The 22,530-nt window shown below is 39.9% G+C and overlaps 1 protein-coding gene across 4 annotated transcripts in view; it reads right to left on the bottom strand.

The window, feature by feature from the left end:
• Positions 1-1,586: 1,586 nt before the first annotated feature.
• CCND2 (cyclin D2) overlaps positions 1,587-22,530 on the bottom strand; it is a 41,061-nt gene continuing 20,117 nt past the window's right edge. For 3 of the 4 annotated variants that reach the window (XM_021382051.1, XM_021382052.1, XM_021382050.1), the window contains exon 6: positions 1,587-6,231. In XM_021382051.1, the coding sequence (XP_021237726.1) occupies positions 6,079-6,231 (153 nt within the window). In that variant the 3' untranslated portion in view covers positions 1,587-6,078. The remainder of the gene's footprint in view (positions 6,232-22,530) is intronic. The other variant, XR_002433806.1, reaches the window with a different exon arrangement.

Raw genomic sequence — 22,530 nt, 5'->3', positions numbered from 1 at the left:
GGCTGCCCTTATGTAACATATAGGATCATCATGTAAGAAACTGTTTACAGATGGTAAGAAGACTATGATACACACAGGGCATATAATTGAACTTAACCCTATCGTGTGTGTCTTCTCAGCATTCAGCCAGCTTACTCTAAACAAAGCAAACAGGCTTTTGTCCAATTGAGTTTTAAATTCTGCACGCTATATCCGATAGCTCATTTTCAACACATATTTATTTAAGCTACAACAGAAAATCTCTTTTCTGATAAATCTAGATTTAGTAAAACTTCTTAAAACACAAAACTGTAGAGCTTTTTTAGTAGACTACTGAACACTACAGAGGGAAAAGAATTAATTCTGCAAGACCTGAAATTAGACCAGTGGGCATCTCTTGAGTTTTAAATCACAAAGGGAAGTTGTACGATCAACCCTTACATATTCCAATTCTTTGGCTCTTAGTTATGCCTATGAAAAGCTGGAGGTTATTGGTAATGTTAAAGTGGTGACCAGGGGAAAATGAGGACTCACTACACTTTAAAATCTTTGGTGCTGGTAACTGGTGAAATGAAAGGTTCAAAGTCACTTTCCAGGGAAGTTTTAGAAGACCATGCCTGAAGCCACAGCTCCAATTTTGTGTAATTTTTACTAGAAAGGTCTCTATCTCCTGACTCATACCTCATTATTTAGATCATATTTCCCATCCCATCAATTATTTTTTTCTTCTATTTGTTAATACGTATTTCTTTTTGGTCCTATGTTTTTTCATTTTATGAACACATTTTCTTCCTCTAAGTATTTCTTGTTCTCCTTGTTCAGTGTATCTTTCTTCATTTTCTTTCACTTCACTTGTCTACTTTATCTATAGTACCATTCCGTTTATGATGGTGTTACTTTTTCTTCAGTGCCCAAATACTTTTCTTTAGTTCTTCAGTGACTCTTTGCTCTCCCAGGTGCACTCAAAAGCCTTAAATGCAGTAGAAAAGAGGCAGTGCCTTCTTACACAGTGTTGTGGAGCAGGAGATACTGATTTCAGGCCACAAATGTCACGTGTGCATTTGCATGTGATATCATGAAACTGGGAGAGAGTTAAGTGTCCTGTCTCCTGACCACAGGCTAAGCAAGGAGTCTTGATGCCTGGAGGTTCATTTCTTCCCATTGGCTTCACCATAAAACCCCTTCCTTTCAATCACCATTTGCTCAAAACTTACATGAAGAAAAACTACAAAATGTTACAGTTCACTTTTAAATACAACAAATAATTGGAGATTTAAATAAAATTTAAATTGGTTGCAAAAATGCATACTCGCGTGTACTTACAAGGACCTTTCCATCAGTTCATTTTAATTTCCAAAATACATTTTAATCCACAAACTTGTCATTTTTAGGATTTGTTCTCCTTAAATCTCACTGGATCTTTTCACAGAAGAAACACATCAGAATTTGCCTGTTAATGATAAACGATGTTCTAAAGGAAAACTTCTGAGAATGCAACATTGAACAGTTCTCATTTTATATGCCTGCTAACATGATCTATCTAGATAAAAAGCTGTAGAATCACATAATCTTTTGCACACTGAATGAATAAAAACAAGACACACAAATTTAGGTCAAGGTGAGTTTATTGTCTATACAGCATACCTAATTCTGCTAGAACACTTCTCTTAAAACCATCTTTAAACTAGTCAAAACAACAGATTATTAATAAAAAGGAGAACACTGAACAGAGAAGACCCTTTAAAAGGTAATCAAGACTATACTGTATCAGAGTCTTATCCATCAAAATAATCTCACATACTTTCTAAATACTTTTGTTACACTGATCATGTCTACTACCACACTTCCTAGCATTCCCTGACCTGGATATAAAAATCCATATCTCTTAAAGAACATATTGTGAGAAAATAACTGACTTGATATTGCATCACGCTTGTTAAAGCAAAAACAAAAAAAAAAAAGAGTATGAGAACAGGAACTGTGCAACTGAGAGTGATTTCTGAGGTACACGAGAAAATACTAATGAACATAGTGGAAAAAATCCAGAGAGATGTCCACATAAATCACTGCAATAAAAATCTAATATAGTATTTTCCTTTTTTATAAAGCATGTTGTTAATACAAATGAATTGTTTATGAGGCGCTCCTACTCTACGTTTCATAGGAGGGAGGAGAAGATCAAAATACCAACAACAGATAGCTGAGAGACAAATGTTTTACTCAGTTATGCCAATCATTTGGCACATCAGTAGTTTTTTTTTTTTAATTAACCCACAGGAAGCTTTTATGGTATTTGCAATTCAAGGAAAAAACCTTACATCTCATTTGCAACAATAGTATTCTTTTAACATCTGCTAAAAGGGGCACTACAGAGTATTTTTGCTATGAATGCTACTGTGAAACTGTTCATCTTTTTTCAAGTAGGTTACATACTTTTGAAGAACACCACTGCAGTGGAACTGTGCTCTCAGCACTCACAGTGGTTGCACAAGCCTGCTGGACAGGTCTCTGCTGCACAGGGGGCTGCACGCCACTTCCAAACCAGCTCTTGTGCGTACTACTTGCCCCTGCAGCTGCAGTGAGGTGTGAGAGCCACAACACTTACACATACGTCTGGTGAAATCTATGAAACCATGAATGTATAGGAGCCCATGCATGGGGTGAAACAGCAGAGAGGAGCCTCAGTGGGGAGCCATGTGGAGGACAAGGACACTGCAGAACATGGTGCCAGCCTTCATCCCCTAAACCCCAGTAAACCTGTAAGGGCAAAACAGCAAGTGCCTTAGTCCACTGACTTCCCTGTGTTTCCAGAGGGCCTAGCAGCCAACATCCTGATGGCCATATTAAAGATGGCAAAAACTTCACGTAATTCTCAAGAGCAGGGCAGTCATCGTAGCTACTTCTCCTGTCTATACTCAGCCATGCTGCCTGGCAGAACCGAGAGGAGCAGAGCATCTTGGTGTGATGCATGCAGGTGCTCACACCTTCTACATACAGCCATGCTAATGCCAAGCACAGGCAACATTTTGCCCATAATCTGCATGCTTCTCCAATGAACATTAGTTAGCGTAAACACTTGTGCACGCAAAAGCTGCCAGAGTTATCTGATCTGTCAGGGAATATTACCTCAAACATGCACTGCATGTGGCTCTGGAGTCTTGCTAATCACTATGCTTCCACAAAAGTAACCATCTTTCATTTAGGAGTGATGCAATTGCTGAATGTTATGTGCTTTCAGTGTGAAAAACCACTGTCAGAACAAAGCCACCCAGATACCAATTTTCAGCAACTCTGAAACAGCTGCCTGAAACCTGCTCTGGTGAGCTGTGAGGTGTTATGCCTGCCCCTATAACTGCTGCAGCCCTGAAACCGCTTGGGGGAAGAGCACTTGAGCCCTCAAGAATCACTAAGAGCAGTTATCGTTGGCACCTTACAAGATGGAGACTTCTGCATACAGAGCAGTAGTTTGAGCAGCCTGATAGTATCAACCAGGGCTCAGAGAGGACAGGGAGAGAGCTGACACCTAACAACTGATGCACAGTGGGCAGCTGGGCCAGGTTGTCCACATGAGCTGTGAGGCAGACTTGGCCATTCTGAACAGCAGGACTCTGAGAGTGGCCATCCTGGCTGCCATCCTGCTGCCCACCTAACAACCTGTGGGAGCCAGACAGTACCTGTGCATGTGTGGGCACCACAAGGGGCTGGAGTGCCCACAGGGAGACACGTAGCCACCATACACATCATCCATGCATCCAGGATTAGGGTCTGGAGGCACAAGAGCCACTCCTGGACATGCCTTTGGACCAATGCATTTTTTCCACTATGAAAGACCGTAAGGGAGTCAATGCCCCTGCTTGCTGCAATTTTTCCCCAATGCAGCCGGCGCAACTGTGTTCCACTGACCAAAGCACAGGCCCTGAGCAGACACTTGCACCGATAGCTCTGCTGAGGCTTTCAGCAGGGTGTAAGTAACTGTCACATTGTGAGGTATTGTGAAAATGGGAACCATCTTTATCTTGTCCAGTAAACCTGAGGTAAGTATACCATCTTTGCAGGATGTGATCAGGAAGGAAAAAGAAAGAAAAAAAGGAAATAAAAATAAAAATAAATCATGAACACAGTATTAGGAAAAAAAAAAAAAAACAACAAAAAAACCAACCCAACCTGTACAGGGCATTTCCAGTAAATCAAAGAATTCATCATATCTCCACTTAACCATCTACTTCGGAATTGAAATTTAAGCAGTAAAATAATATATTATAAAAATGTTTATAAAATAGCAGCACACTCAGTGAAACAATACAGCTAAGTACTGTTAATGTGAATAAGAATGAAACAAATCATAGCTTCTTAGCAGCGCACAAAAAAAAAACAACAAAACTTTACTCCATCTTCTACCCTCATCTAGCCAAATGCAGCTGAGTCCATTCATACAATATTCTTCAAAGTAGCATGTTCTTTCTGAATTTTGTCTGAAAATTGCAACTATTAACATTGCAAGCAACAACTTCATTCTGTGTATTTGCAAACTGTTAATATAACTGTGCAAAAAAAAAAAATTGCTCCAACTTTGCCAACTAAATGCCTCTTCTTTACAGATGGAGCAGAAAAATAAATTCAAGTACACTGAATACACCTTCGTAATTAAAATCCAAGTCTCAAACCTCAACATTTACCACTTGTGTCTTTTGCACCAGCAATTTTCTTTCATTGTCCATGGATAAGCATACAGGTGGTATTCAGATCCTTCTGTGACACTGAACAATACAAATCATAAGGCTTTTATCCGGAATGTCATGACAGGAATGTCACCTGAAGCAGGTGCTGGTATTTCCAGAAACACCACAATAAAAAAGTACATCAGATACTGCAGAATATTGATTATAAAAAGCTATATGCTTTGCTTTTGTGCCTTTTCTTTTTTTTTCCCCTTGGCAAAATTGTCATAAACCATTTCATTTAATCCCTTAGGAACAATTTTCAAAGTGCTTTTTGAATGAAATGATTTATAATAATGTTCACTGTGGATCAATAAAGTTATTGAAATGCTGAAAAAGCATGACGGGGCAGAGGAGAAAGCTGGGTAGATAGAAGAGGTCTCATACCAAATCTCATCTTTAACACAGTGAGTATACGTTAAAAAGGAAAATGGAAAGAGCATCATTTAATCGTCTTTAAATAAAGCTAAGGAGCTGCCAAAAGTTAACATGGATGTGAAGCATTATCTCTGTAAAGGAATATAATGCTTTTACACAGATGATCCACTGCATCTTGCAATCCAAAGTTTGGAGGTGGTCTGATTAAATGACTGGTCAAAATTAAGTATCGCATTTGCCCCATTTACCATGAGCACTCTGTAACTTCAGCTTGGCCCACAGCTGGGTAAAAGGGATTGCCCTTAAGCCAAAGATGCTGCTGTGTTTAGAATGAACCATCTCTGAAGGAAAAGTAGAATAAGTCAAAGGGGAGAGGGGAATTTAAAGCAAAACAAAATAAAAAAACACCTGCTCTTCTGGCTGGCAAAATAAAGCATCTTCTTTCTTAAGTAGCAGCTACCACAGACAGCAAGAGTAAACAAAACTAGCATACAGAGATCCAACAAACATTTCTGACTAATAACAGACGTGACAGATCAGCAAATCTCTTCTGCATTCAAAAGGGTTCAGTTGCTTCAGGGACCTTTTCCCACATTGCCCTCACCCCTTCTTCTACTGCTTTGCAATCTAGTCAAGCCATAAAATTGCACACACAATTCCTTTCTTAAATCTAAAAAAGGGGTGTATGCAGTAGGTCATAACACACAGACAAGTATACTCTCTTCCCACAAATGCAGGCTTACATTTATCTAACTACTCTGTGTGCTTTTATAAGCATTGAATATCATTGATACATAATCAAATAGCAGTTACCAAATACATTGCGGGATTCCCTTCGGTAGAACATCACGGGCACCAAATGTTTTTTTCATTGTTCAGTTCTTTTCACCTAAAAGAGCTTTAAATACGCTCTACATGGGAGTAGATTAAAAAAATAATTCTAAAAATAGTAACAAAAATAAAAGGGGTGGGAGAACAAGCCTGACTTTCTGTGCTGATGTCCTCACAGGTCGATATCTCTGACATCAGTGGGAGTGCTGGCTTGGTCCAGTTCCTCAACCGTTTTAGAAGGATTCGTTTGTTGCTGCTGCCGGACTTGCCTAAGGTTGCTTACTAGCACCGACTCAATCTGTTCTTGACAAGCTTTAAGGCAGTCCTAGGAGATAAAAAGCAAATTAATCTGTTGGTTAGATATATTTTTTCCATACTGAACTAGTAAAGTTTGAAGAGCAGGAAACGCGTATCTGCTGTGACAGAAAATAATCCTGAATTCTCAGAGATTAATAGTTTACAAACTGCCCTGAATTAAATCATGGGTGTCCAACCTTTTGGCTTGCCTGGACCACATTGAGTGAAGAGGAATTGTCTTGGGCTGTATATAAAATATACAATATAGTTATATATGAGTAATAAAATATCTTGTATTTTTTTCATATTTTTTATTAAAACATAAAGAAGAGTGCAACAATAACATAAAGTTAGTGGGATATTTGACCTTGTTTTTGTGAAACTAATGCATCATTGTATGGTTCAAGAGAAGCAGTTCCAATTCTTATTGAATTCTGAAGGTGCTCATCAGACGTTTTTGATGAAATTTTACTTCCTGTGCTTCACCTTCAGAACAGTTGTTGACAAATGTACATACTGCTAAAAACTGATGACAAGAGTAATGTAAGACTGAAGTGAGGGATATTTTTCTCTGGTAAGATAAGGCTTATAAAAATCTCGTAAAGAGACATGATCAATTTCTTCCTTGAGTTGAACGTCTGATTGCAACTCTATCCATTCCATCTAAAATTTTTCAGGTAATGTTTGTAAATCAACTGAAAATGGAGTCGCAAATATAACAAAACACTGATGATATTTTACAGAAATCTTGAAACCTATTCTCAAATTGCCCCCATATGGTCAGAATATCAGAAACGCTAAACAAATACATATCACAAAACTAATTAAAAATATATCACAAAATATTTTATACTTTTTGTGAGCTTAAGACATTGAAAATTACAAAATTTGTCAGCACCACTCTGTTGTGGCTTAACTCAGTAGGCAACTAAGCACCACACAGCTATTCATTCACTCCTCCCTCAACTGGGATGAAGGAAAGAACTGGAAACAAAACAGAATTTGTAGGTTGAGATGAAAACTATTTAATAAAACAGAAAAGGAAAACAGAAATAAAAACGCGATGATCTCTCTCGATATATCCACAGTGCAATTACTTGCCAACTGATGACCAACACCCACCTAGGAATACAACTGTTTGCTGATCACAATGTCTCACCACCCCCTGACCAATACCCAGCCAATTCCCATGCAGCAGTTGCCCTCAGCCAACTTCCCACAGCTTTACAGCCTTCTGCATGGTGTCATGTGGTTTGGAATAAACCCTTGCCTAATTCAAGCCAGCCGCCCTGGCTTCACTCCATCCCCTGCCATGCCATAATGGTGGCAGCTCTTCCACCAAGCAGCCCAGCCAGGACCAGCCCTGGGTGTGCTCCAATCACTCAGGAACTTCTCTTAACACTGTCTCAGCTGAAACCAGGATACACATATGTATTCTGGATATTTCTTTTGCAATTAATGTGTTAACTTATTATTTTACAAAATAACACAAAGCCAAGTTTAATAATTAAATAACAAAACTTACATAGAATCATAGAACTGCTCAAGTTGGAAAAGACCCTCAAGATCAAGTCCAACCACAACCTAACCATACTGCTCTAACAACCCACCGCTAAATCATGCCCCCGAGCACCACATCCAAACGGTTTTTAAACACATTCAGGGATGGTGACTCAACCACCTCCCTGCGGAGCCTGTTCCAGTGCTTAACAACCCCTTCTGTAAAGAAATTTTTCCTGATATCCAACCTAAACCTCCCCTGGCGCAACTGGAGGCTGTCCCCTTGTCCTGTCACCACTGAGAAGAGACCAGCCCCGCTCTCACTGCTATCACCTTTCAAGTATTTAAAGAGAGCAATGAGGTCTCCCCTCAGTCTCCTCTTCCCCAGACTAAACAGCCCCAGTGCCTTCAGACGCTCCTCGTAGGGCACGTCTGCTTATTAATGAAAAATGCATGTCTTCACAGGTACGTGTGCATGCGGAGGTAAGCTGAAATACTGCTATTGGTAATCACTACATTTTACTTGTCAAGTGGCACAAGAACATTTAACATGTAATATACACAGGTTTGATTCAACTGAGTACACTGTGGTGGGTGCAAGAAGCAGAGTTGGCATTGCATTGCGCCCTCCCCTCCACAGCATTGTTGCCTCCTACGCAGCCCACGCTCAAGCTATGTGCAACTGACTCATGAAAAGTATCTCTAAAATAACATAATAATGTTAAAAGTTTATGATCTTGTGGGGCTGCATTACTAGATGTAACACACTGTCTGTGTTACATTGCTATAGTACATGTTGGTAATGTCAGGAGAAAAACAGCATTTTTTTAGTGAAGAACCACTCAAGTCACTTAACTTTGCATAGGAGAGTGTGTATATAACCCGCTCTTCATTTTTTACAAGAGCACTGAGGACCACTTTGAGTTCTTACTCAAGACAACCCAAATGAACAAGGACAGGTAAAATATTAAGATCTAGAAATGCCAATAAATGTAGAATTAGTGTTGTTCAACCTAGATGTGACCAACTTATGGGCCTGGACATCTAGTAATGCAGCACATGAGTTTTACACCAACTCAATTCACCACATCAAAGCAAAGGAAGAGTTCTGAGGTTCCCAAAAAAAGTGCAGTGCCCTGTCACTGTGCCTGTATGAGTCATGTATTTGGCACCACAAGACAAAGGCAAAAGAAAGGTGTATTTATTTGTGAAAATTCAAGCAAGAAGGAAAGGTCCAGAATAAAAGAAACATCACGACGTTTTAGAGTACAGCTTCCAAAATGCACACTGCAACATGGTGTGGCACAGGCCATCAATTCATGCCATTCTGGCATCTTCCTTTAAAAAGTCCTTGTTGAACAAGCAAGAAAGAACCATCTCTGCGCTGAGTCTCCGAACAAGAATTCCGTACTCTGAACAACACATTCAAACTTTAAACCCAGAACAAATCACACTGTTCTGTATCTGGGAGGGAAATAAAGTATCATCCACAACAAGGGAACTAATTACACAGCCCCAAATATGCCAGCAGCATCATTCTCGGAGCACATTCCAGAGAAGAAAAATTTCAGCAGCACAGGAAGAAGAGGTAGAGGGTACCCTCTCCACATCCTTATCTGCACAATTGGGCTATTTTAACAGCACCAGGAATAGTCATTGGTAATTGTTTCACATTAAACACTGAAGAAAAGACAGCTACAAAAAAAAGTTATAAGCCAAAAATGCATAACCAAAAACTCTGAGACCTCTTTATTACAAATTACAGAATGTAACTTTGCAGAAAGAGCACTATACAGTACAACACAAATCTGGAAGCCCTGTACATTACAACTCCTGCAACAACCACGAAATATGAATAAACAAATAAATAGGAAGGACTCACACTTAAAACCAGACAGTGACAAAAAACAAGACTGTTCAAGTATTACCACGTGTTCCACATTCTTGATAGTATGTTGGATGGTCAAATAATGTGGTTATTGAAAAATAAGAGGTATGTGAGAAAAGGTAGACAAACTCTTCATTACAGAAGAAACTGAAAAATAAAACTCAAACCATAACTATACGAGCACAGTGCCACAAGTATGTTGTGTGCTGCGACTGAAAGACTGTCAATACTGCACTGTGTACAGGGGTAGGTTGTGCAACTGTAAGGCAGCCATGCAATGTCCTTCTAAAATACATGAAAAGGTATCAATACTATGAACTCACTGAAGCATCGGTATATGTCAGAGCTCATTAAGGACTGGGTTTCTCCCACAGACTTCAGGCAGCAGAGAAACACAGATTCGGCTAGTATGAGTTTAACAAGGGTTAAACTCTGTCCAGACCCTTGCAGTTTTAGGCACTGACACCTGCATATCACACAGACACTTATGTCAGCCCAGAAACGGAATAAAGAATGCAACTCTGGGGAGCAACACTGACCAGCAACACCCACTTTCTCCATACAATATCAAATTATGCAGAAGAATCTGAAACATTAATGTATGAAATTTGTCATCCTGGTCAGACTTGCAAAAACACCTCAAATGCAGAGTAGCTGCCTGATGGCATTTACATTTTGTGATGCATGCAATTAGCTTTGGTATGTCACAAACATCCATTTTTCTTGCCTATCAGTCAACAACTGCTAGCTGTAAAATCATGTCCTCTCTTTTTTGTGAAACTGTCCTTTAACAATCTCTATTTGAAGATGCATCTGTCAAAGAGAGGATGTGAAAAATGGCTTTTCAAACTAAACCAGGAAAAACAGGTTGGATGGGATGTTGGCTGTATTGAAGACAAAAATATTCAGTGATATGGATCACACCAGCTAAAGACAACAATGATCAACTAGAAACACGTGTTTTGGATCTGAACATCAGGGATACCTGCGTACAATCAAACCCAGAAGTTTGCTCCCTCAGGAAAAACAATTACAGAGAGTAACATCATGGCAAAACAGAGCATAATGAGTCTAAAAACCTCTGCTTCCACACTATATGCATGTGGACGGACCAAGCCTTCCCTGTGCTCACATTTGTCTTGAAAGCAGCCAACCGTGGGACTGCTTATGAAAAATCTGACTAGTGGTCAAGTTCACTGTTTTGCAGGCATACTGTATCTATGCCAGTAATGCTCCACAATAAGCAGCACTTACCATCACTAGCAACTTTCCTAAGTTTCAGTCACTGGAGCTAAACTTTTCCATGCTTCATTTTCTGCCATGGGCTGACATTTTTATTGAAAGGGAGAAACCACAAGAAAAGAGATACTGTTTCGAAGATGAAGGATAAGGAAAGCAGGCAATTTCACTAAAATTAGCCAGCTTTTAACCAAAATTTTCAATCATGGTGCAACTTTAGCTCCACCACTTCCCTATGCTCAGAAAAGCTTATGGAAAGCTTAGTGCTCACCTCTTGCAGCATGAAATCTATGAAACACATTCTCATGAGCAGACCTACAGCAGTTCTTGCCTCCTCAGCCTATGAGAAGATCAAAGACAAACTGCAGAAAAGTGAAAATTCCCCAAGTGAATGGGAGCCACTTTCTCCTCGTTCTTGGACAGCAGCAGGAGTCTGGCAACACAGTCTCAAAAATCTTGCTACTCTAATACAGGTGTTGGCAAATTTCGGGAACTTCATTCAGAGACCTTAAGACTGAAAAGATCTATGCTTTGGAGGAAGGCAAAAGTTATGACTCCCCTATTCTGAAGAGAGCAATTTGCAGCTAAACCACAGGGATGCAAAGGAATTCCCTACCAACCCATGCACCTTTACTTCCACCCTTTAGAACCCAGATTATAGTAAAAATCTGCCATATCACTGACAAAGAATCAGAATACAAATGAAGCATGACACCAAAGCTGCGAAGCTGGGACAAAGAGAGTTTGTTTAAGATCGTCTCGTGAGCACTGAACATTCGGGTGTCTGGCTGTATGCTCATCTCACAGAGCACAGCAGTTGCTCTTGCTTGTGCCAGTCCTTATCTATGCACTGAAAGGACTACTGCATGAGCTGTGTTCCAGAGATCACCGAAAGCTCTTTATAGCTGTCTCTGGGTCATGCCCTGATTTATGTCACACCCATAGCTCATCCCAGTGCTCAGATATGATGCTGTTGGAAGATCAGAGGTATTGCACAGACACAATAACTGCATTGCCACAGCCAATGTATAACCACTGTCATTGCCACCCAGTGGATCACTGTGGAGCGGAGAAACATAGAGCACCCAAAATGTCAAATTAATTCAGAGATGTCGAGATTCTCAGTGTGCTAAGGAAATAACAACTCATAAAAAAAGCAGCATACAGTATTGTTAAAAAAAACGCTGATCTCAGCGTGCCTGCCCTTCACCACATTGGCAGTTGCCTGATCACTGCTTCCCTTGCTCTGGAGCCAGGACACCAGTTTGTCCCAGTGCCAGTCCTGGGCTGCATGCCCACACAAGTTTCCGCTGCACACTGCCTGTGCTCCTCACCAGCGCCAGCTGCCCTTCCCAGCATTCCATGCTGCAAAACTCCTCACATGGCAACCATGTCAGCAGGTGGTTAATAAAAAAACAAGTTACCAAACATACACTTTATGGATTTGTTTAATTAGATAGAAATGGGATTTGATTGAGGAGGGGATGCCTAAAATCCAGCATTCCAGAGCTTGCCTGTCTCTGCTCACACTCACATCTGCGTGTGGCTCTCACAGAAGGCAAGAACCACAGTCTGCTGGACTGCTCCTGGAGAGAAGGGAAGCTTTAGTTCCTAGCTTGCTCAGAGCAAGCAGGAAGCCTCTGAAGGGAGAGGACAAGATAAATGTCTTTAAAATACAGTAAGAGGTGAGCACAGTGAATTCTGTGATGAGATACAAGACAGACAAGCAAGATTTTAGCATCCCTCACTTCTTCCTCTCATTTTAACAGAAGGTAAGGAGAAAGGCTTCCTTCTCTTTTCACTTTCTTGTAGCTGCTGGCAAATCTATCTAGTTTTTTTTAAGGTAAGAGCATGTACTTTTACTGAATCAGGTAAATGTTTTTTTATACCTGGGTCTTGCTCTTGCTTATTGGGAGCTTAATGATTTCCTAGCATTAGAATCATTTTTTTTAAAATGATGGGAGCTGGACAAATTCCTTGTCCTTTTTTCAAAGTACTTTACTGCCAAAAGCTACTGGAAACTCAGATAAAGAAAATCCCCTGCTATTTGGGTGGGTTTCAAGTCCATTGTAAGCATTTACCTGTTTGTGAGACTGCAAATCATTTCAAGAGCACACAGCTGATGCAGCTACACTGACAAACAGTAGACTCTGTGGCTGAAACAGCCACTTGCTCAAAGAAAATGCTTCTTGCTTGTAGGAACAGGACATTTACTGAAAATGCCTGAGACCTAATCAGTGTTTTGAGAGCAGATCTGCTCAGTGAAGCACCCCTACCTACACTGTTTCTTTCCACTTGCCAAAGGTACCTTTGAGCAGGTCAAGTCAGATGTCGTTTTGTGCAACTCCACACAATAGCAGTTCTCACTATGTGACCCTGGATTGGGAGTTACTTTTCTCAGAAAGCAGAGATTCAGTGATAGAAATGGCACAACTCAGCACCAACTAGGTGCTGAGGGAGCCCCATGGTGAGTCACAGAGAGCCACAGCCTTTGGGCTGCCAGTTCCAGCTACAGCAAGTCTCCCTGGAGCAGATCTCAAACCTGTCTGCATTTAAGTCAATGGCCAAACTGAGCAGGATCAGATCTGTAAAAGGAAGAAAGAGCAGAACCACCCATTTGTAGATTCCTATAACAGACTGTACTCCTAATGCTCTTTTTGTATAAGAATCTCTTCTTCTAAAGCAGAGTGATGTAAAATTTCAAAACAAAATGTCCTTATGTTTTTTTTATTTTATTTTTACAAGCAGCTACTGACTGCCAAACTTAATGAGGCAACTTCCTTATAGTCAGGCTTGGAGAAGGAAGGGTGGTGACATATGGAACATAAGGCCTGAGCACTTGGAGCCAACTTTGTTTCTAAATATTCTTGTATGTTATCATTTACACTGAAATTATAAGAACTTGTAAAAAGTCAATACAATGCTTTATTTAATTTATGAAGAGGCTAAAGTCTCTTAGTACTTTTATACAGAAACGGGACATTTTGTACATAAAAATCAATAGAACTGTCCAGACTGGAACTGCCACAGTTCGCATGGATTTTACCTCATACAGATATCCACAAGCCAATAATCTATTGTCATGTGTTAGCTCTGATTTACACATACTTCTTGAATGTGAAAACTTGCTTAAGTCCTTAAAACAGAAAGAACTACGGCAAAATGACCAGCATGGTGGATGCAGTGCGGAAAAAGTTTCCTAAAAATGGCTGCTATTTGCATAATAAAACGGAGTTTTTAACATGACTTAAACATTCTTTGTAGTTTTACCTGTAAAGCATCCATTCAAGAGCTGAAATTGGCTGGTCAGCTTTAAATAAGAATGGTGACACCCCATTTTACAGGTTTTTAAGTTCTACAATCAAAATCTATTAAGAAAAAAATAACACAAACCCCAATACCTGAATCTCGAGTGAACCTCCGTCATGCAGCAAAATGAGCTGGAACATACCAGTAGATTTAGTCCAGATTCTTCCGCTCTGATGACTGCAATACAATCAAGCTGCCTACTTGAGGCTGCACAATCGTTAATCCTACCTCTGTGTAACCACTCCTATCAGCCTACTATGCTGATTTTGTGAAGATCACACAGAGGCCCACAATGCCAGTTCTGCCAAGGTATTCAGATCAAATGATAGCTTTTTCTGAGCATGCTATCTGCAGGACAATAGATGAAACCTGGCACAACACAGAGTGGTGTGGATACCACACAAGCAACATGTTTTGTACCATGAGAGATACTAACTAAACTTGTCAGTGGCTTCTCTAATAAAATGGGAGCTGGCAAAGTTTAGTCCTAGTCAATATGACACATGATAAAAATGCTGGAATTCTTACATGATAAATCCTAGAAACACTTTTGCTGTGCTTTTGAACCGCAGCTACAATATGCAACTAACTTTAAGAATTACGAAATATACCAGCTGGATGGTAATGTTACATGCAATAGGAAAAATAAAGTATTTGTTGTATCTAATCAGCCCAATGACCATAATGCAATTATAGGAAGTGGTGTACTTTATAGATAGGGCTACCACTTCAGTCTGTCTCATTGGAAACATCGATACAAAGTTAAGTGATGCAATACAAAAAAAGTGGGAAAAAGCTATCGAGGCAAACAATCTGGCCTTCCCATGAGACAGTGCTACTAACCTCTTGTAGTTTCATCCATGGATTTGCTGAACATACACATATCTTACTAGTGAACTTTCATTTTGCAAGCTCTAGATAGTACTGACAACAGAAAATACAATCTTTATAAAGATCATATCAAATAAAATATATATATGAATTGCACTATTTTCAGCAGATGTTTTCAGCACTATAATGCACTGAAGTAATGGCTTTAGATTTTACAATTCAGTGAGTAGGCCTTTCCTTCAGAATATCATAGGGTTGATTTTGTTTTTTAAGCATGTTACATGGATCAACTTCCTCATTCTTCTTTATGGTCCAGTAGTTTTAACAATGAAAATAGTTCAGGTACTTTCCTCCATAGTTTTATTTTTACTTTAGCATATGCAGAACTGAAAAAGCAACTAATTTTATTGTTTCTTTTTTTTTTTAATATTATGTTTTGGGAGAGTTTGGGAGAGCTGAAGGAAAATAAATGCTTTTCTACATTCAGTGAGGAGCAACTTCATAGCTGTGATAGAAATGTTGGTAGTGAAAATGACTGGGAGTAGCAATCGCAAGTAAAAATGGCAGAATCTAGTTATTCCTATCAACAATAACTGAGAATTTGCACTTCCATTCATGACAATCTTTAAAGAAAGCAAATGCACTAGGAAAGCTCATGCAGAATATCATAGGCAATTCATTTTCTTGAACTTTTCAACATACTAATATGTGACCTAAACTGTTCCCTAGCTTCCAGTTTTAAACTAATGTTTATAATGCCATTATGAAAATCGCTGCAATTAGCAAGTCATCATGTGAGGAATCCCACTCAACTCAATCCCATCAACAGGCTCTCACTTTGCACTGGTAGTCACTTAATTTTCAGACCTAACTGCTCCAAACTCCAGAACCACCTCATCACAACCTGTACAACCTGTTCATGCAGGATGCCCACTGTCCCTAGTTTTATTGAGATAAACAGATGCAAGGCATCTTTTCCATCTTGCAAGGCCATGGGCAGACTGATTAAAAAAAAAAAAAAAAAAAAGAGGGGGGGGCATGGGGCAAGAGGGCTTGAGAGGTATGAAAAGCCACGTAACACCCCGTTCTGACAGGCACTGAGCCACCTGTGTCAGCAACCATCAGAGTTTTTCTCAGACTTGCTGCTCGCTGTCTCCAGCAGGCGGGAAGGTTTGCCTTGCAGAAGTAAGCTCTTGTGACGAACTTGGATCTGGTCTTCTCCACGGTGGCTTGGACACCGTACTTTGTATGTTGTGATTTTCAGATTCCCCTTTTGCATCACAGTTTTGGCTTTACCCTGCCAAGCCTCCCAGTGTTTTAATTATTTTATCAATAACTAAATTCAGAGAAACACTCGGGGACAAGGAAACTGGTTAGAACCTTGCAGCCAGCCAGCTTTTGGCCATCCAAAATGGCATTCATTTGGCAATATCAGTGTTCAGAGAAAATGTGTTTTAGCAGCATTTAAGAAAGAAACCAGACTGCAATACTACTGTTTACCAAGGTTTCACACTAATTCTGTTAAATACTGCATAACCTTTAACTAGATCCTAGCTTTACCATGAAGTAAAAGACTAAGGCTGGCACCAGCAGAAACTCACTAAGCAGTGCTGATTGACTAGTGAGAAATCACAAAGCTGTATCTCAGAACCCTACCAGGGAAGTAGGGATATCCCGCTGTCAAAAGCACAGCCTGGCTACTCCAGTGAAAACACAACTGCAGTTGGCAGGGCTCAGCAGGCCTGTCATTGCTGCTGCAGTCCAAGTCACACCAAGGTTAGGCTAATGGCAAAGGAGATTCATTAAATGCTTTGTGACAACAAGGATGAGGGCAATCACACTAAGTCATGGAGCAGGTCATTTCCCAATGATTTTTCTAAACCAAAACTGCAGTCCTTCACAACCAACATTAAATGAAAAACAATAGGACTGTTATTTAATGTACGTAAAATACACACACAAATGATTAAAAAAAACACTCTAATCAGTATTTATTTATGCTCCAGCATTTCCTAACAAGATTTAGAAGCGTGGATCTAAACCCTGCACGTTTTGCCATGTGCTGAAATTCCCAAAGCTGAGAACCCTGCAAAATTTTTCTGGCTTCACTGTATTAAAGCACGGTTGGCTTTCCACATACAGATTAACAACTTCACAAATAACTGTTAACATTCCTGATAACTGCTTTAAATACCTCTTCCACTTCCTTAAACCTAAGTATACAAAGGAAACTAGAAAAGGACTTTTTTAGGAGCAAGACTTGATAGGATAAATGTAGAGGATGCTGGAGATAGTTAAATGACAATACTTTTCAACTGTTGTGTAATCATTACTTGGATAACTTAAGAAAACAGCAGTGAGATGTTCATTGAAGAGCTGGAATTTACACTAATTCCAGTGTGGAATGTGTCATCTATACTCCTAGATAGAAGGTGGCTGGATTCCTCTGCTTCACTGGTGACATAAACAGGGATTCCTGCTCAAAACGCTTTCATTTGCAAAACACTGATCATCAGCATGCCAACATTCTTCCAAACAACCTGAAAAGCAGCTGTAGGAATATTATGCCCATTTACTGCATTTATTGTATCTCACATTTACTGGATGCAGTTCAAAACCAGAAATATTTACCCAGCTAAACGTGCTTATTTTTGCTACTGTGACTAACAGCATCAATTACAGATAAACTTGAGTGCCTTCCACCTGAAAAATACAGAAGAGCTTTAATTTACTGTTCCAAAAGCCATTTCATACATAGTATGTAAGAGGGGGCAGATGCCACACTTGAATTTATACTCCCTGCTTAGTGTGACTTCAGATTTCAAGTTGCTGATTTCTCTCCAACAAGTGTAAGAATAGTTTGAAACTGCTAGACAAAAGCTGTGAATTTATGTTATGCTGCTGTACTAAATGCTGTGATTGCTTACCAAAATATTGGAATTTCTGAAATAACCTATCTGCCTGCCTTATACAAAGCTGCTTCAGGGCAGAGGACGCCTGGAGGAAATCTCTGCTGGCCGCGATCAGGGTCCCTTGTCAACTCAAGCAGGTCACACATCTGCAGCAGCATGGGTCAGGGCAAGGCTCCAACCAGATGACTGCAGTCTATCACCAGTCCCCGAGCTCTGACAGCTATGTTTGTGATGTGGAGCTCATTACTTGGGGGCCTCACTTCCTCTGTGCGCTGGCTGGCTCTCACAGCACTGCACTCTCCTCTGCATTTATGAATGGATTTGACGGAACTCGGCTATTAGCCTACAGTGTAACTGCATCACCCCATTGTTACTACACACGCACAGCACTCACTGGGGAACAAAAAGCTGAATGAACCAGAGCAGCTGCCAACTCAGGCAAAGACAACTTAGGAAACTATCTCATTCTTTCTTTGTTTGGAGGCTATTTTGTCTGTTGTTTCCTTGCATACAAAATGTGGTCTGCAACAAATAAAGCTGGATAAGATACAGCAAGCTCTGATATTCGGTTCCAAACCCACAGGCCCTAAACACCACAAACAGGAGAACAAATGGTGTATGTGCTTTAGGGACAATGTTCAAATGCTACCCGTTCAAGGACAGTTTTCCATGATTTTATACTGCAGCTCAACAGGAAACAAATTCTTGAATGAGGTGGTGCTAAATGCCATTTTTGTACAGCAATTTGCAAGGATTTTTATGAACAGACTTTTCAGACCTTAGGAAAAAAAAATCTCAGCACTAACATTCGTAGTACATCTAAGTGCAGATATTTTAAATGCCTTTTATTATGGACCCAGTTTTCAAACAGCCCGAGTCTACATTTTCAGCAGTTCATAGACAGTTGTTTTTGACAAGGCATTAAGAAAAATTTCGTTTCTTTTCCATTCTACCATAGGCCTTCAAACATGCCTTGGATTTACAAATACTCTCAGAACACACCAGTCCCATGTGGGAACAGACTTTTAGAAGAGACTTGTGCCTGCATACAAGCCTACATGTGGTCTGCCTGAAAATCCTCTCCCTACTGCTGATGCAGGGGAGAACAACTTTTGTCATTCGACCACAATTCCGAAGGCTGTGCACTAGAGAATATGCTCCTTATGGGGACATAGACTTCATCATCACACAGAGTGAACCAGGCCAGCTCTTCTGGCTGCTATCATTCAGTTTATTTCACAAGCAACTGGTAACTAGTTTAATTTGAGATCTAACCTTGCCAGTTTTCATCAATGACTTAAGTCTGAAGGCATTTTAGTATGAGAACATCATTTCTATGTTTCAGTGCTCTTAAGAGTCATAGAAAAAGGCTGGAGAGGACCTCTGGATGTCATTTAGTTCAATGTTTTGCTCAGAGTAGAGTTATCTTTAAAACACTGTTATGTGCCTAATTTGCACAAATTTTAGCCTCTAAAATTCTGCTCCAAGGCGCTTTCTAACAGGGAAGACCTTTATCTACCAAGCAATGCAATAGTTTCTCAAGGTCCTCAGAGTCCTTTGTACTTCTCCTCCATTAGGAGATCTGGGGAACAAGAGAACATACAGACAGTTTCCAGACTCAAGGGAGATGCAAGCAGTAACCAGGTCAAATCGTGTTTGACATGCACATGATTTATAAGAACGATCCCAGGCACAAAGAAAGAGGCAATTTCCAGACACACGGCTAGCAAGCTGACATGCTGAACTCACAGCAGCTCTTCTGGGAGGTATAGAGAGAGACTTAACCAAGACAGATCTGTAACAAAACAGAATACTGAATTCAAGCTCTAAAAATGCCAGGCTTACACCCTACCCATTCAGTTATCCTTCCTCACATCCCATAGTTGTACACCACAGGAATTCGTGTATCCTATTCTGAAGTATCTAGCTCCACCGGGGATAGGATACTGTGTACACTGGAGTCCTTGTCTGGGATGCTATGAAAATTCCTGACTTGCCAAGCTGTTTATTTTTCCACTGCAAGGATCCACCAAGATTTGCTCAGGGAGCTCGTGCACTTCCTGTGTGAATTTTGTTAACTCTCTGCCTACCAGCCTCTCTGTTCCTCTTCAAGAAATTGCAAAGGAAATGTTCCCACTCTGGCAGCAAAACAGCTTAGACTGTGCGATCCCTATCCTGCAAAAACTCTGTGAAGCTGTGATGGACTAGCTCCTATCAACTCTGTGGAACAATAATTATCAGAAAAGGCCACTCAGACATACCAAGTAGAGCCTATTTTCACTACCCATAAGGCTGCTGAGTGCCCTGAAGCTTCTCTTAGAGTTGCTATTATTTTGGTAGGTGGAAGGAGTAATGAAACGGAGATTTGCATGGGCTAGTCATCACTGCCTTTTTAGAACGTGATTCAATCATCACCAAATGGCCAAGGGCAGCTATTTACGAAAAACCACTTATCACTAAAATAATACTGACATGATGCCTTGTACCATTTCATCTGAAGTCCAGAGTCCTGCTTTGGATTCATACAAGGAAAAACAACATAAATGTGTTTTTGAAAGAAACGCTCATGTTAGTTGTTTGCTTATCCACGAGAAAGGTTCTAAATTAAATGGTGTTTATTAATAATATTTTTTTGTCTAATTCATAATGAGACACCCAACACATTACAGCATTTAATGCCAAACTCCACTCTCAGCCAGCGTCCACCTAAAATAACTGCACTGTTTTCAGCTTTTTGGTTCATGCTACTGTTTCCTAGAAAACAGCATCCTCAAATTATCTTCAAGAAATAGTAAAAGGTTGTAACTAAACTGCAGCAAGATTTTCTAATAAGATTTCAATATCATTCTCTTTTTTCATATGCTTGAAACTTTAAAGCTCAATTTTTTCATGCCTTACCTCAGACAGTGTCATTTTTTTGAAAGCTCATGAAAATCTTCCGGTTTCCAAGCTAAGCAATCTCTCCACCTCCTTCATTCAGCGACTGGGCTTTAAAACTCCTCTTTGCTCCTGAGTAACTCAAAACTAGTTTCAAAGATCAGAAGCATCCATGGTGGCTAATTCAGAAAGTGTCTTTACATTCCTCATGGTTCCTGGGCTGCACAGCAGGAAAACTGATTTTATTTACAAGTTGGGGCCAACTGCAGAATGGCGGAACAAGAAAAAACTCCCTGGCACTCTCCACATGCAGCAGAAACCTGCACCACTCTACCCTAGCTGTGCTGGTCAGGAAAAACTCTCTTCTGGCTGTCTGCAGTTTTCTGCAGGCTATCATAAGGAAGGAGGGGGCAAGAGCATTTCCCCCCTGCAGAACTGTGAACTCTGCAAGTTACCTTACTTTTTCACCCTGTGATCCTCTTGCAGCCTCCAAGCTCTAGATTCTTGGTCTCCCCCAACCTACCTTTTGAAAACAACATCATTCACACAGCGATGATAAATTAATTGTGTCACTGCAAGAACAGCTTTCAGGCATCACAAATTACGAAGTCAGAGAACTGAAGCTTTTCATTCCATTTTAATTAAGTCCCAGCATAAAGTATATTACAATAGCCTTTAACCTTCATTAACACAGCCTTGAGCTAACTCTTACACAGTCAAACCAGTACATTTTTCCCAACAATATATTTTACCGATGAGGCTAACATTACTACCTACTATTAAGAGTGCCTGATAATTCTCTGAGACCCTGTCTTCAGCTGCTTTTCTCTCTCTCTCAAGCTTTAACAGGTGGAATGAAATTTTTCAGTCCTGGCTCCTAATTCCAAAACAGAAGTCATGGGCAAAGCATTTACCAAGTTATTTCTGCCGTTTCTTAATATCCAGCTAACAAAAAATATGCTATTTTGCACAAGTTAACAATTAGGGCTCCTTTCAGCTGAACTGAGACTTTGAATCTTGCAGGACACAGACTGAGTTCCAGCCAGCTCTCCCACAATCATGAGAATCTTCTAAACTTGGCCACATATAAATATCTTGAGAAAACTACAGCATATCTAAGTTCTTTAAAGATTTAAATGTTTGAGTAATTAAATTATCTAGAAATCCCCTTTGTACCAAGAGTGCTTTGACTTAAGAAAGAAACTCCTTAGCAAAGAAACTCCTGTGCTGCTGTGAGCTAAGGTAAGATGCAAAGAGAAGAAAGCTTTTCTCTACCAGTGCCAACAGATTCTTGGAAAGGATGTGACTAATAAAATGCTAAGAATTCTTTGTTATTGGGGTAGAGTGACTTCTTTTTTTCCCCTCCTTCAAAGGCATATAAGCTCAGTCAAATTCAGGAAGATTTTCACTAGGATAGCAAAAAGCACTTTGACAAAAAACATCAACTAAATTTCAAAGAGAAGGCATGATAAATTTTTCAACAAGAAAAATAGCATCTATTTTCTTCTAACCACTTCGAAGTAACTAAGCTGTTCTAACAGGTAATTTCTGTCAAACTGAATCAAATGGGTTAAAATATTCAGCATGAGAAAAAGTTGTCCAACCTGCAAGGTACTGCAAAAAGGTCTTACATTAAGAAGCACTGGGATGCCTGAGAACGCTTCAAGTACCTCCTATAAGAAAGAACATGAGCTTTAAATGGATATCTATAAATATCAAATGAACAGAATCCAAAAATACTCCTGAAACAGCAAAAAAATAAAAGCCATAT

The sequence above is a fragment of the Numida meleagris genome, unplaced genomic scaffold, assembly GCF_002078875.1.
Source record: "Numida meleagris isolate 19003 breed g44 Domestic line unplaced genomic scaffold, NumMel1.0 unplaced_Scaffold165, whole genome shotgun sequence".
NCBI lineage: Eukaryota > Metazoa > Chordata > Aves > Galliformes > Numididae > Numida > Numida meleagris.
The sequence above is the reverse complement of the archived record's forward strand: the minus strand, read 5'-3'. Positions and strand labels throughout refer to the sequence as shown.